The 17,701-nt window shown below is 46.3% G+C and overlaps 1 protein-coding gene across 2 annotated transcripts in view; it reads left to right on the top strand.

Moving 5' to 3' along the window:
• LMOD1 (leiomodin 1) overlaps positions 1-17,701 on the top strand; it is a 58,122-nt gene that overhangs the window by 29,640 nt on the left and 10,781 nt on the right. Inside the window, exons 1-2 of one of the 2 annotated variants that reach the window (XM_045016866.1) lie at positions 7,309-7,481; positions 13,012-13,166. The exons of the other annotated variant lie outside the window; for it this stretch is intronic. Of the exons in view, the coding sequence (XP_044872801.1) occupies positions 13,143-13,166 (24 nt within the window). The 5' untranslated portion in view covers positions 7,309-7,481; positions 13,012-13,142. Of the gene's footprint in view, positions 1-7,308; positions 7,482-13,011; positions 13,167-17,701 lie in introns of those variants that run through there. 2 annotated transcript variants of the gene reach the window in all.

Genomic DNA, 17,701 nt, shown 5'->3' with positions numbered 1-17,701 from the left:
CCACTGGTTATACCTTTCCAGCAGGATTGGGAACCATTAATATCTACTCTCTGAGTACAGTTATCTAGCCATTTATTCATCCACCTTATAGTAGCCCCATCTAAGTTGTATTTGCCTAGTTTATTGATAAGAATATCATGTGAGAGCATATCAAATGCCTTACTAAAGTCTAGGTATACCACATCCATCACTTCTCCCTTATCCTATCAAAGAAAGCTATTTGATTGGTTTGACATGATTTGTTCTTTACAAATCCATGCTGGCTATTCCCTATCACCTTACCACCTTCCAAGTGTTTGCCGATGATTTCCTTAATTACTTGCTCCATTATCTTCCCTGGCACAGGGAAGCTATTTCTATAAACTAACTGGTCTGTAGTTTCCTGGGTTGTTTTTATTTCCCTTTTTATAGATGGGCACTATATTTGCCCTTTTTCCAGTCTTCTGGAATCTCTCCTGTCTCCCATGGTTTTCCAAAGATAATAGCTAGAGGCTCAGATACCTCCTCTGTTAGCTTCTTGAGTATTCTAGGATGCATTTCATCAGGCCCTGGTGACTTGCAGGCATCTAACTTTTCTAAGAGATGTTTAACTTGTTCTTTTTTTTATTTTATCTTCTAAACCTACCCCTTTCCCATTAGCATTCACTATGTTAGGCATTCCTTCAGACTTCTTGGTGAAGACCGAAACAAAGAAGTCATTAAGCCATTTCCAAGTTTCCTGTTACTATTTCTCCCTCCTCACTGAGCAGTGGGCCTACCTTGTCCTTGGCTTCTAATGTATTGATAAAAAGTCTTCTTGTTTCCCTTTATTCCTGTAGCTAGTTTGAGCTCATTTTATGCCTTTGCCTTTCTAATCTTGCCCCTGCATTCCTGTGTTGTTTGCCTATATTCATCCTTTGTAATTTGTCCTAGTTTCCATTTTTTATGTCTCCTTTTTATTTTTTAGATCGTGCAAGGTCTCATGGTTAAGCCAAGGTGGTCTTTTGCCACATTTTCTATCTTTCCTACCCAGCGGAATAGCTTGCTTTTTGGGCCCTTAGTGTCACTTTGAAAAACTGCCAACTCTCCTCAGTTGTTTTTCCCCTCAGTCTTGATTCCCATGGGACTTTACCTATCAGCTCTCTGAGCTTACCAAAATCCGCCTTCCTGAAATCCATTGTCTCTATTTTGCTGTACTCCCTTCTACCCTTCCTTAGAATTGTGAACTCCATGATTTCATGATCACTTTCACCCAAGCTGCCTTCTACTTTCAAATTCTCAATGAGTTCCTCCCTATTTGTTAAAATCAAATCTAGAACAGCTTCGCCCCAGTAGCTTTTTCAGCCTTCTGAAATAAAAAGTCTGCAATGCAGTCCAAGAACTTATTGGATAGTCTGTGTTATTTTCCCAACATATATCTGGATAGTTGAAGTCCCCCATCACCACCAAATCTTGGGCTTTGGTTGATTTTGTTAGTTGATTAAAAAAAGCCTCTTCCACCTGGTTAGGTGGCCTGTGGTAGACTCCTAGCATAACATCACCCTTGTTTTTTACCCCTTTTAGCCTAACCCAGAGACTCTCAACACTTACATCTCCTATGTCCATCTCCACCTCAGTCCAAGTGTGTACATTTTTAACGTATAAGGCAACACCTCCTCCCTTTCCCCCCTCTCTATCCTTCCTGATCAAGCTGTACCCATCCACACCAACATTCCAATCACGTGTATTATCCCACCAAGTTTTGGTGATGCCAACAATGTCATAGTTGTATTTATTTATTAGCACTTCCAGTTCTTCCTGCTTATTACCCATACTTCTCGCATTTGTATATAGGCATCTAAGATACTGGTTTGATCTTGCCTCCCAGTTTTGCCCTGACTTCTAAAAATGGGGTTTATTAGAGAAACTGAACTCTCCATGTGCAACGCATCCAGCAGCCTAATCGGATCTCTGAGCACTTGCTTCACAATACCCACAAGGAAATGGAGCTATTTCTATCAAATGTCATTTTTGACAAAAGAACTAAATTTTAAGGTCCATTCACTGCATTCAGTTCAGCAAGCAAGGCCAATTTAGGCCTAGACTTAGGGCCAGGAAAAGGTTAGTCTCTGGAGAACAGTGTTCCAGTCCTGGAGGAGCATGTTTCAGGACTATTGGCCTGGGGAGCAGAGAAAGGTGCTGGACTCTCTCGGCCTGACCAGAGAGGAATTGGAATAAGTTTGTGCCCCTTGTTAACATAAATGAAAGGAATGGCTAAAGAACAGAAAATAAGCTTTTCATGGGTTAGGTACGTGCAGGGTTGGCAGGAGGCCAGGCAGGGTCTGAACAACAGCAATGGCATCCCTGCTTGACACTGGAAGCCAATGTCAATTTGCCAGTGCCAGAGTCACACTGTGTCTTGCCAAAAAATGTAAATATGCCAAAATGTAAGTCAGCAGCAGTCTGAGAATCACCTTATTAGGGAAACTCTAGAAACAGGATCTCTGGTTGTCAAGGCAGTGCACCAAAGCATTGGGAGGGTCTTCAGCATATGTGGGAAATGGGCTTAGCTGACCAAAGGGAGGGCAGATCCCCACTGGAGAATGGATATGGTCAGAGGAGCTCAGAGTGAGAAATGCCAGATTTCCTTGGGGGTGGGGAAAATCGATCCCATAGGACCTTGCTACCTTATGAGCAGATTGGGACCCTTTGCTCACACTTAGTCATACTTTATTCTGTTAGTAGACACACTGATTGTAATGTGACTGTTTTCAGACTAAGGTGCTACTTGGCTCCGTATAAGCAAGGGCATCCTCATCTGGCCTTTAGAGCCCTCTGTCTCTAGGACCTGCTGCAGTAGCTGTCCCTAAAAGTGCATTTTCAGGGGCAAGCTGAGCCCCACTTTAGATCTTGCTCCCTCTGGTGGCCATTGGGAGTTGGAGTTTAGTAACCTTCAGAATATGGCCAAGGACACATCTTTTTGCCAGGAATTTGGTTGACTATAGCCTATGCCTGGGTTATTTATGCTTGGCTGGGGAGCACAAGGAATGGAGCTGTGTGTCCTCTCTGTTGTGGACAGTTTGAGTTAATTAATCTCTCCCATTTGCCCAGATGTTATGATAACAGGTATATGAAAATTCAAAGAACCTGCCTTTACTTGTTGGCAGCCTCCCTCAGGTCTCTGTGGGAAGGAGAAGGCTCTGGCAGAGGTGCTCCCACTCACCATCAGCTTTTCTGGGCCTGCGTCTTCCCTTGGTCACGGCTACCCACATCCCTACAGCTGGCTCCTGCTCCTCCCCTTAGTCTTTGTCCCTTTCCCCTGGCTCCTCCCCTTTGTCAACTGCTCTCCATTTCCACCTCAGCCAGGGCTGGTGGGGCTGCTCCGCACTCTTGGTTCTCACTGAGCATTCTTATCCCACTCTGTCTTCCTTTATGCTGGGTCCTGTCTAACATGAGGCTGTTATGTAGATCTTGAGACCTTCTGGTGCTCATCAGGCCTTCTGAGTAGCATCTGTAGAACATGCAGAAGCATCTTGGGGAAGCAGCTGGGCTGGTTGGTTGCAGGGCAGTAATTATGATTAAATCCCTTCATTAGAGTGACACACCAGCTTCCTGCACATAGTGGTCTGCTCGGGAGAGTCCCGTCTCACTCAGTTTCTTGCTAGCTGCCTCTTTAAATCCCCAGACCCTCTCCAGGCTCTTGCGAGACCCCTGATTCACTGCCTTGCTCTCTTGCAAATTCAAGATGGCGTCAGCACCTGACAAAGCTTTGCCATTCACTGTGTGGATTCCCCACTTTTCCTCCATAAAGCTCAGAGATAGTGAGCAGCAGGGAACATTCTGTCAGCTGTAGAAGGCTTTTAACAATACAGTGGGCAGAGGAGAAGAGGGACAAATGTTTGTCTCAGGTTTTGCCAGGCTGCCCTACGGTCTCTGTGCTATTCAGGTTTGCTTGCAAGGCACAAACTCCTCTCTGGAGATTATCTGCCCAGGAGAAGATAAAACTCCTGCCTGCCACTGGCCATGCAGAAGACAGTGCCCTTAATAATAGCTGGGTGAGTCAGGGAAGGGGCTGTCTGTTTAAATCAATGAGAGCTAGGCACCTAAATATGTTTTAGGATCTGGGCCTAACTCCTGCTCCTTGGTTGATGAGAGGTTGAGGAAAACGAAGTATCTTTCATTTGAACTCCAGTTTACACACACAAACTACACTGATTTGACTAAATCGGTTTCTAAATTGATTTAGTTAAAGTTGTGCACTTGTCTCATGTGGATACTCTTAATCCACTTTAAGAGTGGCAAATATCAATTTAGGGTAATTCAGTAACAAAGAGAAGAAGCTAAACGGGTGTCAGCCATTCCTAACCCAATTTAAGACCATCCACTCAAAGGGGTTGTGCTGATTTAATTAACTCAACTTAGACATCAATGTTGTTAAATCAGTGCAATTTCTGTGCATGGACAAGGCTTGGATGTGCAGAAAATTGCCTCCCAGTTTCTCTGTGGACTCAATGGTATGTGGTCCTCCACTGCCTTCCTTGAGAGCAGATTTCCCCAAGTGACACATAGATTTGGATCTGTCTATTTTAGGGGTTAGTGAAGCTCCCATCACTGGAAGACATTAGCAAGGAGTTTCTGGAGCCCTGGATCACTCAGGAGTTGCCAGTCCATAATTTCCAATGCTCAGTGTCCTGATGGTAAAAGATGATGCTGTTTGGAAGGTACCATCACACAGATCCCTAAGCAAACAACACAGTGTGATGGGTTGGATCACAGAAAACCCCTTGAACTGCTAACTGATGTGCTGAGACTAACCCTGAGCCCATTTTCCTCGGCAGCTTGGGACTTCAGAACCCTGCCTGGTTGTGCCAGACACGCTAGCCTCCTACAAACACAGACCCAGGTCTGAACAACGTGCCCCAAAAGGCTGCAGGCTTAACTGAAAACAGTGTTCCTGTCTCTAACACCCAGATGCCCAGTTCCCAATGGGGTCCAAACCCCAAATAAATCCGTTTTGTCCTGTATAAAGCTTATACAGGATAAACTCATAAATTGTTTGCCCTTTATAACACTGGTAGAGAGGTATGCACAGCTGTTCCCCACCCCCCACCCGGTATTACTACATACTCTGTGTTAATAAATAAGTAAAAAGTGATTTTATTAAATACAGATAATAGGATTTAAGTGGTTCCAGTTGTAACAGACAGAACAAGGTGAATTACCAAGAAAAATAAAATAAAACCTGCAAGTCTAAACCTAATACAGTAAGAAAGTGATTACAGATGACATCTCACTCTCAGAGATGTTCCAGTAAGCTTCTTTTATAGACTGGCCTCCTTCTAATCTGGGTCCAGCAATCACTCACATCCCTGTGGTTACTGTCCTTTGTTCCAGTTTCTTTCAGGTATCCTTTTGGGGTGGAGAGGCTATCTCTTGAACCACTGAAGACAAAATGGAGGGGTCTCCCAGGGGCTTAAATAGACTTTCTCTTATGGGGGGAGGGATAGCTCAGTGGTTTGAACATTGGCCTGCTAAACCCAGGGTTATGAGTTCAATCCTTGAGGGGGGCCACTTAGGAATCTGGGGCAAAAAAATTGGTCCTGCTAGTGAAGGCAGGGGGCTGGACTTGATGACCTTGCAAGGTCCATTCTAGGAGATTGGCATATCTCCAATTATTACCTTTATTACCCCCTCCTCTCTCCTATCCAGAATCCAGCTCCAAGATGGAGTTTTGGAGTCACATGGGCAAGTCACATGTCTGACATGAATGACTGAGTTCCTTACTAGCCAGGCCACATTCCCAAGAAAACTCAGATGTGGATTGGCATCTCCAAGTTCATTGTTTTCTTGATTGTGCACTTACTGAGAATAGTCTTTTCTAGGAAGCTGACCAACTGCTTCACTGAGGCTACTTAAAATTAAACAAGTACATAGGCAATACTCATAACTTGGAATACAAAAACAATACATGCATACAAATAAGATGAATATAACCAGTAGATCATAACCTTTGCAGAGAGCTATTACATGGCATATCTAGCATAAAACATATTCCAGTTATGTCATTTAATTTCATAAGCATATTTCCATAAAGCATTATGGGGTGCAACATCACACACAGTTGTCTCCAAAAACTCTGGATCAGCTCTGATTTCACAGCCTGATGAGAAGATCTTACTCACCTGACACAGAATCAATCTAGCAATCAGGTTGGAATGTTTTTGGAAGACCCCAAATTGTTTAGCATAGGATCTTTTGGGTTTCACCATCTTTAAAGATAGGATAATTCATCTTACAGTGTGTAAGTAACTAGATTTTAGGAGGATTTAGCACTGGTGAAAGGTGCAGACTTTGACATCCCTGGACAGTGTCTAGAGGGATGTGCAGCCAATATCTGAACAAGGGGCTCCTACAAACAATTTCCCCTTAACTGATAAATCCCATGTCCCATGGTGCATGTGCTTTACAGAGAAGGAAGGAAAGTCTAGGAAATCTTTTCATTTGTTTACTCATTTAAACCAAACCCCTCTCTGAATCAAGGAGGGAAGCAGCTCCCCTTATCAAACAAGTTTACGTTTAGCTGCCAATTCCTGGCAATGTTTACATTTTGTCCCTGAGAACCAGGAAAGCTCAGCAGAGTGCATGGAGAGTGGAGCAGAGCAGTGTGTTCAGCTTATGCCAGCTGGGGGCAGATTGGAGGGGCTCTGCAGACACGTTCCTAGGACATGGTTTGAAAAGACTGGCTCTTTGGTGTAATCTGGTCTATTCTAAAGGCAAAACATTCTCTTCAGATGTACTTTTACGAAGCCTGTGGATCCGTGCTCTCTGCCAGGAATGATGTAACAGAGAGGCAGGGAAATCACCCCTGCCTTCCCGTCTGTTTGACTGCAGGATTTTAAGAGAGTCCCCCCCAGCACATCACAGGTGGCAGCATGTAACTGTTCTTCACATCACCTGCAGCAATATATCTGCCTCTGCCCTGAAGAGACCACTTCTAGGCACATAGGGGAATTTCTGTCTCCACAATCCAGTCACTCTTTGATTCCTGTGCTGAGACAGCTAAGTAGGGTGCCGTTTGCTGAAGGCTGTGTGATTTAAGCATCCAGGTTATCATCCACATCATTACTGGTGTTCTTTAGCTAGCCACTCTCCATCCCTGGCAATTTGTAAATCGAGATGACTCCTTTTTCTCAGAGCTCTGCTCTAGGAATTCTTGTGGGGCAGGTCTCTGGGCTGTTACACGCGAGTTCAGACTAGATGTCACAATGGCCCTTTCTCACCTTGGAACCTAGGAAGCTATGAAACTGTCACAGCACCTTTGTGACACTTTGGTATTCAGCCCAGACCAGTAAGGGGCTGCTGTGGCTAATAGCCTTGACACCACCAGCTGGCAGACAAGCATGCAGGCCACGCCCTGGCTTTCACCACCCAGTTACTTTTTGTAGTGACCCCAACACCCTTCCAGTTCTACATTTCCCCAAAGTCAGCTGCAGCTGTGACAATCTGCTGGGGGTCCCAGAACGGTGAGTGACAGCACTACCCCTCTCAATCTCAGCAAAGGAGAGTTGCTGCTGCTCAGCTGTGAGACAGCTCTCTGACACCCCAGCATGTCTGCCTGGCCAGCAAACTCCTGAGGGCTCTGCCAATCCAAGCTTTGCCTAGCAAGTAACAGACAGCGATCCCCAGCTCCCGAGTTCCCCAGAGATATCTCCCTGCAGTGTCCAGCCCATGCCCATAGGACTCTGAGGAGTTATTCAGTTTGTTGCTCTAGTAAAGAGACAATACACTGCAGCACATTAAGTGAACTGGGGTTTGACAAACACTCTGATTTCAATCATAGCCTGAACTGGCTTATAGTAAAAGTAAAACAAGTTTATTTAACAAAAGGATTAAATGATACCAAGAGTAAGGAATAAAGTTAGAAAGGGCAACAATCAATGCCTTACTAATCTGTGCACCAGGCAATGATTTTTGGGACCAGTGTGTTACCAGATCATGACATCCGTTTGTTAGGTGTGGTGAGTGTGTCTGACAAGAGTTGCTGACACACAGTAATGAACCACCAGTCCACCTCTGAGTCGCAACCTTCCTATGCAACATGTGCATTTTAATTGACTTCTACACAAAGGGCCTGTCTACACTACAGTTCTAAGTCAACCAATGTTAGGTCAACTTACAGACACTGCAGTAATTACTGCGTGGCTGATGTTCGCGCTACCCTCTTTCTATCGGCAGTGCGCATGCTCACCAGAAGCCCTTCCACCAACTGCTGTCTCTCAGCTCCCCGCTGGGAGCCCAGCTCCCTCTCTGGGCTCTCAGCTCCCTGCTCCCAGCTGAGAGCGGAGGGGCAGCCACCTAGGCTATTCAGGGAGCCTCGAGGCACCAGTCAGGGTGGGAGTGGGGAGCCAGGAGCAGCCAGACTCTAGCAGCCAGGTTTTCTTGTCAATTTCATGGTTCCAGCATGGAGAGGTGAAATTGAAAATAAGGCCATAAGCCTATGTTAAGTAACACAGTGTCTACACAGACACTGTGTCACTCTAACAACACCGACATAAGCCCTATGCCTCTCGTGGAGGTGGAGTTATTATGTCGCTGTAGTAGGGCATTTACATTAATGAGACAGGACTGTGGTGTGTACACTGACATAAGTAGGTCAACATAAGCTATAAGCTAGATAGAAAGCTGGTTAGCTTGTCGGGCTCAACGGGTAGTGATCAATAGCTCCATGTCTAGTTGGCAGCCTGTATATAGCAGAGTGCCCCAAGGGTCAGTCGTGGGGCCGGTTTTGTTCAATATCTTTATTAATGATCTGGATGATGGGATAAATTGCACCCTCAGCAAGTTTGCAGATGACACTAAACTGGGAGGAGTGCTAGATACACTGGAGGGTAGGGATAGCATATAGAGGGACCCAGACAAATTAGAGGATTGGGCCAAAAGAAATCTGATGAGGTTCAACAAGGACAAGTGCAGAGTCCTGCACCTAGGACGGAAGAATCCCATGCACTGCTACAGTCTAGGGACCGAGTGACTAGGCAGCAGTTCTGCAGAAAAGGACCTAGGGGTTACAGTGGATGAGAAGCTGGATATGAGTCAACAGTGTGCCCTTGTTGCCAAGAAGGCTAATGGCATTTTCGGCTGTGAAAGTAGGAGCATTGCCAGCAGATCGAGGGATGTGATAATTCCCTTCTATTCGGCATTGGTGAGGCCTCATCTGAAGTACTGTGTCCAGTTTTGGACCCCACGCTACAAGAAGAATGTGGAAAAATTGGAAAGAGTCCAGCAGAGGGTAACAAAAATTATTAGAGGGCTGGAGCACATGACTTATGAGGAGAGGCTGAGGGAACTGGGATTGTTTAGTCTGCAGAAGAGAAGGAAGAGGGGGGATTTGATAGCTGCTTTCAACTACCAGACAGGGGGTTCCAAAGAGGATGGATCTAGACTGTTCTCAGTGGTACTAGATGATAGAACAAGGAGTAATGGTCTCAAAAGTTGCAGTGGGGGAGGTTTAGGTTGGATATTAGGAAAAACTTTTTCATTAGGAGGGTGGTGAAGCACTGGAATGGGTTACCTAGGATGGTGATGGAATCTCCTTCCTTAGAGGTTTTTAAGGTCAGGCTTGACAAAGCCCTGGCTGGGATGATTTAGTTGGGGATTAGGTCCTGCTTTGAGCAGGGGGTTGGACTAGATGACCACCTGAGGTCCCTTCCAACCCTGAGATTCTATGACCTAACTGTGTAGTGCAGACCAAGCCTAAGACCCAGATCCTCAAAGATATACTGCCATTAATTTCAGTGAGTGTTAGGCACCAAAATAGCTTTGAGAATCTGAGCCTAAGTGTAGAGCAGTCACTGCACAGAGACAGGGAGCGGTAAGATAGCACTGTATTCTATTTGCTGGCCCACCGCAGGATTCAGGAAGAAGCAATGTGGGTCTTTAGCCCTTAGTTATTTTTTTAAAAACATTGACGCAGTGTGCTGCACTTCACCTTCATGCCAATCTTCTGCTAAATGCCACAGACCAACAGGTGAATCTCCAGAGTCAAACGATGTCTGTTTAATAACCCCTTCAAACATCTGTCTCTGACAAACAAACTTTGTAGTAGAAGACTGGCAGTCTGTACTGGGGAGGAACCACTAGCTTCTAATGCTCAGATTCCAGACAAGTTCTGAGTCTCCTTTTCCTTTTAAGGAAACATCTGAGTGGGTTTGGGAGTGCAATCACCAGCAAGCAATAGCAATACTCATTTTAGTCTATTTAGAGGAAACTAGCAGTCATTTCAGTTCATCAAAACACCAATGATTAATCAGCCAAGCACCCGGCTATTTTTGTTAGACTTCTTTTTAAAGGTCTGACACTGGGTATGAAAACACTACCCTAATTAGGGTGACCAGATGTCCTGATTGTATAGGGACAGTCCCAAATTTGGGGGCTTTTTCTTATATAGGCACCTATTACCCCCCACCCCATCCCGATTTTTTACACTTGCTATCTGGTCACCCTAACCCTAATAATTATGCTCCAGGATGACTAAGGAAACACACTTAGATGGGAGATTTGCATTGTCATTCATTTTTAGACCTATTAGAAGTAAATGTGTCAGAGCACTATGGAAAAGCCTAAACAGATGAGGTGTGAACAGGGCAGCAGAGATGAAGCAAATTGGCAGGGTGCAACAAAGCAGGAGGGCCATACACTTTAAGAGGCTCTAGCATTCTGTGCAGCCACTCATGTTCTTCAAGGCTGATTGTTGAGAACTCAGTGACTGAATGAAGCAGAGTGTGTCAGACTCCTTCACTTGGCACTGACCACCTTGTATAGCAGCAGTGTGGCTAAGGCAGTGGCCTAGGTGCAGCAGGTGGGGGTTTAGTTCCTGGATGTGCATAGCTGAACAGAGTTTAGAGGCAGGAGAGGCCATTATGATAAACTAGTCCAATGGCCTGAGAATCCACCCCCAATGATCTCTACTGTATCAAGCCCCTCACTTCTGGATGACCTAGTCCAGTGTTTTTCAACCTTTTTTTCATTTGTGGACCCCTAAATTTTTTTTAAATGGAGATGCAGACCCCTTTGGAAATCTCAGACATAGTCTGTGGACCCCCAGGGTTCTGCAGAGCACAGGTTGAAACCACTGAGCTAGAGGATACATTTTAGAAGAAGACATCTAGCCCTGATATAAAACTAAGTGAGAGAGAATCCAGCATAGCCTTTGGGAGTTGTTCCAATGGTTAATTACACTCACTGTTAAAAACTTGCACCTTATTTCTAATTTGAATTTGTCTAGCCTCAGCTTACCTTGTTACACCGTTATCTTGTTAGACTGAAGATCCCTAGACTGTCAGAAAACTTTTCTCCACTAGGTACCGGATGGTCTGTGAGCAAGTCATCCCTTGACCTTGTTAAATTAAATAGATTGAGTTTGTTTATTCTCTCACTGTAAGGTCTGTTTTCCAGACCTGGAATAATTTTTGTAGCTAAACGGCTTTTTTAAAAGTGTTGGCACAAGAACTAGACACAGCATCTAGTAAGGATCTTGCTAGTGCAGTATTCAGTAGTGATAACACCACCCCTACTTCTGCTTGGATTGTAGTTGCTTCCTTAGCCACCTCACTGCACTGGGGCCAGGAGCTCCCAGTACGGTGCTGTGGCCACAGGGGTAATGAGGAATCTCACGTAGGGTTAGAGGGGGTGATTTTCCCTCTGTATTTGGCACTGGTGCTACTGCTGCAGGAATCCTGTGTCCTGTTCTGGTGCCCACAATTCAAGAAGGATGTTGATAAATTGGAGAGGGGACATGAGAATCATTAAAGGGTTAGAAAACCTGCCTTCAAGTGCTGGGGCAGGTCTACATTCAAAACAGTGCATTGGCAAGCTGTGCTGCTGTAGTGCTTAAATGAAGAAGCTCCTATGCTGATGTAAGAACTTCTCCATTGGCATAGTTACTCCACCTCCCCGAGAGGAGGCAGCTGTGTGGAGGGAGGAGGGATAGCTCAGTGCATTGTTTGAGCACTGGCCTGCTAAACCCAGAGTTGTGAGGTCAGTCCTTGAGGGGGCCATTTGGGGCTTTATTTGGGGATTGGTTCTACTCTGAACCAGGGGGTTGGACTAGATGCTCTCCTGAGGTCCCTTCCAACTCTGATAATCTATGATGGGAGATGCTCTCCTGCCAACATAGCACTGTCTACATGGGGGTTGAGGTCTGTGTAACTACATCACATGGGGATGGATTTTTCACACCCCAGAGTGATGTGGTTATACCACTATTGGCCAGGCCTACATGACAGACCTGAGATTCAAGGATCTACTGTGTATTTAGACCACTATGTTTCCCTCCCAGAGTGACTGATTGATATTTTAGCCACATTAAAGACCTCAGTGTTCACAGATTGTCAAACTACCATTACCAGTTTCCAGAGAGAAATTTTTTTGCACTGGGCACCTGCCACATTGGCCTCTGAAATCTCTAGGGTTGCCTCTTTCTTCCCCTGTTCCCCAGCTCCCCTCAAGCAAATCTAATTACCCTCCCCTCGTGGGTGACTGTGCTTGGCTTTGGACATTAGGGAAGAACAGTGATTTCAGAGAGCTCCAGAAGAAGTGATGTGAAAATCATTTTCAGAGCCATGACTCCAATGATCTCAGCTTTGCCAGGATGGAGACTTCACAGCCAGTTTATGCCTCTTGGAAATTTTGTTGCTCTCCCCAGGATGAATTCTGCCATTGCCAGAGCAAAGAAACTCAAGATGATGCTTATTGGAGTCTTTGTGAAGATGAAACTTGTAGCAGACCCTGCAGTGGGCCCAGGAGTTAAACATGCATGCTGGTATCTGGAGAGATGGGAATGTGATGGAGAACAATGGCAATTAGGTGTTACTGTGCTGGAAGCGATAGGAACTGTTGCTTCTATTGCAGATTTGCTAAGCCTGGACCTGCCCCGTGTTCTATTTTGCTCTAGTCTCTTCAGATTTGGGGGAGACCTATCTCCTACTCTTTCTTTCTGCCACTCCCAGTGCAGGACGTGTTCCAGCTTCTTCTCTCTCACATCTTCCTTCACAGCCTCCCTTACTCCAGGGAGTCCTCATTATTTGCTGCTCAGCCATATGGCGCCAGGCGGCCTTGGGTCCCAGGTGTGCCCAGACTGTTGCTGATTTGAACCTGAAGAACTTGGAGAGGCTCAAGAGTCTCCAATGTGCCAAACTGCACTGACTGAGGTGAGAAAGAAAGAGATTTCAGAGCTGCTGGCATGTGGAGTGAGCAGCTGGCACTTGCATAAAGAGCTGAAATGATCAGGGGAGACGGGATTCCTTCTACTTGAGGCAGGAGAATGAGTGGAACTCCCAGAATGCCAGCTATTACCAGTGCCCATCTGCTTGGGTCACATCAGAGTGTGGGGGGCAAACGTTCTTCCAGCCCCCACCCATGTCCATGAATACTATTATTATTGATTCATATTTCAGTAGTGCCAAGGGCCTTGGGAGGAGTGGGACCCATTGTGCGGGTACAGACAAACTGGGACACTCCCTGCCCCAAGACGCTCACAAGACAAAACAGGTGAACACAAAGAGACAGACACCAACGTGCAAATGGCTAACTCTGTCCAACCTGACCCATGAGATCAGTATCAGAGGGGTAGCCGTGTTAGTCTGGTTCTGTAGAAGCAGCAAAGAATCCTGTGGCACCTTATAGACTAACAGACGTTTTGCAGCATGAGCTTTCGTGGGTGAATACCCACTTCTTCGGATGCAAGTAGTGGAAATTTCCAGGGGCAGGTTTATATATGCAAGCAAGAAGCAAGCTAGAGATAACGAGGTTAGTTCAATCAGGGAGGATGAGGCCCTGTTCTAGCAGTTGAGTGAAAACCAAGGGAGGAGAAACTGGTTCTGTAGTTGGCAAGCCATTCACAGTCTTTGTTTAATCCTGAGCTGATGGTGTCAAATTTGCAGATGAACTGGAGCTCAGCAGTTTCTCTTTGAAGTCTGGTCCTGAAGTTTTTTTGCTGCAGGATGGCCACCTTAAGATCTGCTATTGTGTGGCCAGGGAGGTTGAAGTGTTCTCTTACAGGTTTTTGTATATTGCCATTCCTAATATCTGATTTGTGTCCATTTATCCTTTTCCTTAGAGACTGTCCAGTTTGGCCGATGTACATAGCAGAGGGGCATTGCTGGCATATGATGGCATATATTACATTGGTGGACGTGCAGGTGAATGAACCGGTGATGGTGTGGCTGATCTGGTTAGGTCCTGTGATGGTGTCGCTGGTGTAGATATGTGGGCAGAGTTGGCATCGAGGTTTGTTGCATGGATTGGTTCCTGAGTTAGAGTTACTATGGGATCAGAGTATCCTTGGTCATGTAATAGTATCTCCCAGCATCATGCCCCATGTAGCTAGGTGATATGGCTGTGTAGGGGCTCAGTGGGGGTGGGGGCCAGGTGGTATGGCTGTGTAGGGGCTCAGTGGGGTGGGTTAACCACACCAGCGAGAGTGCCACACCGAAGTGCAATGAGTGAGGGAGTTTCCACCCACTCAAATTGTGTTGTAATAGGAATGTGGTGCTGTCCTGACTATGGCTTCCCTGGGATAACAGTGTCTCTGAGACTGCACTGATCTTGTGCTAATGCTCCCAGCGAGAGGAAGTCCCTGCGCTTGTGCACCTGCCATCTACATGTGTGATGAGCCTGAGGCTTATTCCACCTCATGTAACAGGACACAGGAACGCCTCCTGAGCTATGCAGCGAGACACAGGCTGGGGTGCTGGGTGATGTCCTAGTGTCTGGGGGATACTCGCAATAATGGGGACATGGGGTAGTAGCTAAAGCCAAGGAGGCAGGGTCTCTGCCAAGAGGAAAGGGCTGGAGGAGCAGTGATTCATGGAGGGGTAGCTCATTACCGGGAGGCTGGAGAGGGTGAATGGAGTTGCTGTGGAGAAGGGAAGGTGTTTCTCTGGCAAAGGGTGGTGTTGGAGATGGGACATTGTGGATAGAGCAGGAGAAGGGGATTCCTGAGGCAAAAGAGACGCATTTACTGAGGATGGGGCTGGTACCAAGGGGAGCAAAGGGATCATATTACCATGCAAGTGCCCCTCACTGGGAAGCTGGGACAGGATCGGTGTATGATGGCTGCGGGAGAACTCCTGGGCCTGCTGCTGAGATCCCTGATTTGGAGACAAGAGTGAGCCTCATTTGCTTCTGCTTGAAGCAAAGAAAGTGTCTGGCAGCAACCAACATGGATTAGTCATTTTTGTTCCAGAGCTGGAGATATCACCACCTAGATCTCAGAAAGGGGCTCTCGCCTTGGTTGAGGGGAAATGCCACCGCCCAAGGTGAGCTCAAGCTGCCTGCTCCCAGCAGCTGCATCCAGAATGAGAAGGAGGAGGAGCTGGGCTGTGGGTTGGTGAAGCCCCAAGGCTGCCTCCCAGAGCAGCTAAGCATCTCCTCTCCCAGGTGGGTGGCTGCAGGAGCTAGTTTGCATTCCAGGCTGGAGCACATGGAATTGGCAGGAGAAGCTGCTGCAGGGCTGTTGCTCAGTCTGGTGTATGCGCTTCTGCTGCTTGTTTAGATCTGAGATGAGCAGCCAAGAAGTCTCTAAATGAAATAAACAGAACTCCCATCCCAAATGGCATCTGTGTATGCTCCAAGTACAAACAGTCTCCAAGGGCAGCTCCACACGCACTTAGAGCCAGGCCAGATTTTTCCACAGAAAAACGTCTGTCTTTGTGGAATTCACTTAACCCTGGGTTTGCGAACTGCACATTGCACAGCAGGGAAACAGTTGGGATGGAGATGGGCCTGAGTCAGAGCCGAAGATCTTTGCAGGCAGGGGCGTTCAGAGCTGGGGGCTGGCCCATTATACAGAAGGGGAACAGTGTTGACTGCAAACTTCCACAGAGGTCAATGGTCTTTGGACTGGGATTTTGTGCTGGCCCATCTCCAGGTTCTGGGCTTTGGTTGCAGTTCAGTGCCAGAAGCTCTGGAGTTCCCTGCAGCTGAGACCACTATTAGCAGGTTCCTACATCAGAGCAGGACAGAGCCCCATTTCTTCTCCTTTCCCCTACACCTCAAAGGGCTCCCAGTGATGGTGCTGCCTCTGCCAACTCCTCCACACCACTCTGTTCAGAAACAAATCTGTGGTGTTGCCAAGTCCTCTGGGGCATGCTTTTCTCCCCCCTTGCAGCGCTAAGCCCTGCAGGTCAGAGCAGCAAGGGGACCCATGTTAATTCATATAGGTAAAGCTCTGAGCCCAGCTGAGCACCTACCTGTGTGGTGGGGGCAGCTCCCTGTTAGCTATAGTGCAAGGCAATGTTCCTCTTTGCCTGTCGTCAGACAGAAAACCTTTCCCACCTCGCCACTAGGCTCAGCCCACTCTGTTCCCTTCTGAACTCTTAGAGGAGGCAGAAACTCTCCCAGGATCAATGAGTGACACACAGATCTGATCCCACCCCTCATAAGCTACCTAGTGCACAAAGACAGAACGAAACTAACTTCAGTGGATCCCAAGGAGCAGTCCCACTGCACTTCGTGAACCACGGGAGAGTACAATGCAGGTTAAACTAACAGGCCTCAGGCCCAGAATTGACAGGAAGATTTTAATTCACCCAACAAACAAACAACCCAAGCCACCTCTCCAAATGTGGCCTCCAAGTGACAGATGCTGGGGTGCTGTGCAAGCGCCGAGCAGTCTGATCATGGGGTTCCAGGGAGCTGTAGAACAGCTGCCCTGGATGTTTGCTTTGAGTAGACTGGCTGTGTTGTGTCTCTGTGAGGCACATAAAGAATAGAAGACAAATCCTAAGCCACAAGAAAACATTATTTGAGTCAAATGGAGATCCTCCAGGATATGGAAATCTAACCCTCATTAAGCCAATGAAAAAGAGCCTAAACAACATCAGGATATTTGTACAAGGAATAGGGAGGCTAAGATGGGTTTTGAAGAGCAAAAAATAAACACAAACTACAAGAAATTCTTTAAGTGTGTCAGAAGCAGGAAGCCTGCGAAAAAACCAGTGTGTCTGCTGGATCACCAGGGGTTAAAAGGACTAGGAGCAACTAAGGAAGATAAGGACATTGGTGAGAAGCAGCATAATTTCTTTGCATCAGTCTTCTCTGTGGAGAAAGTTGGGGAGATTCCTACTACAAACACACTCTTTCCTGGTAATAAAGATGAGGTACTATCAGAGAATGAGGAGTCAGAAGAGGACAGGCTGGGAAAAAATAGATACATTCAAAAGTGGTATGGCAGCCTCATGTTACAACTCTAGTTGATCTACCCAGCTGAACATGTGCCAGACTGCTGTGGGGGAGCCACCCACTTAATCCCATGTTTCTTTAGCTTGGTGGGGCTGGGCACTGTTAGGCCCTGCTCTAGGCATGCACTCCAGCATGGAAGCTTGGAGGGTAACTCATGTTGAACCAAGATTTAGAAACATTTATATAAGGTTCTAAAGGCAATCTGAGGAATTACAGACCAATAAGCCTTACATTTGTACCTGGTAAATTGGTTGAAATTATGATCAAACATAGAATAATAAAATTGTAAGATCATGCTACATATAAGATCTAAGCAGCACTGCATCCTTTCTGCTAAGGAAAATCATGTCTCACTAATCTATTAGAAAACTTTGAAATTGTCAGTAAAGTAGTGGATAAAGAACTGATTGACAATTTAAACTTTCAAAGGCCTTTGACAAGGTCCTACACAAAAGGCAACTAAAGAAGCTAGCTAGTCATGCAATGAAAGGAAAGTATTGTC

Source organism: Mauremys mutica, chromosome 4 (genome assembly GCF_020497125.1).
Source record: "Mauremys mutica isolate MM-2020 ecotype Southern chromosome 4, ASM2049712v1, whole genome shotgun sequence".
NCBI classification, from domain to species: domain Eukaryota; kingdom Metazoa; phylum Chordata; order Testudines; family Geoemydidae; genus Mauremys; species Mauremys mutica.
The sequence above is the reverse complement of the archived record's forward strand: the minus strand, read 5'-3'. Positions and strand labels throughout refer to the sequence as shown.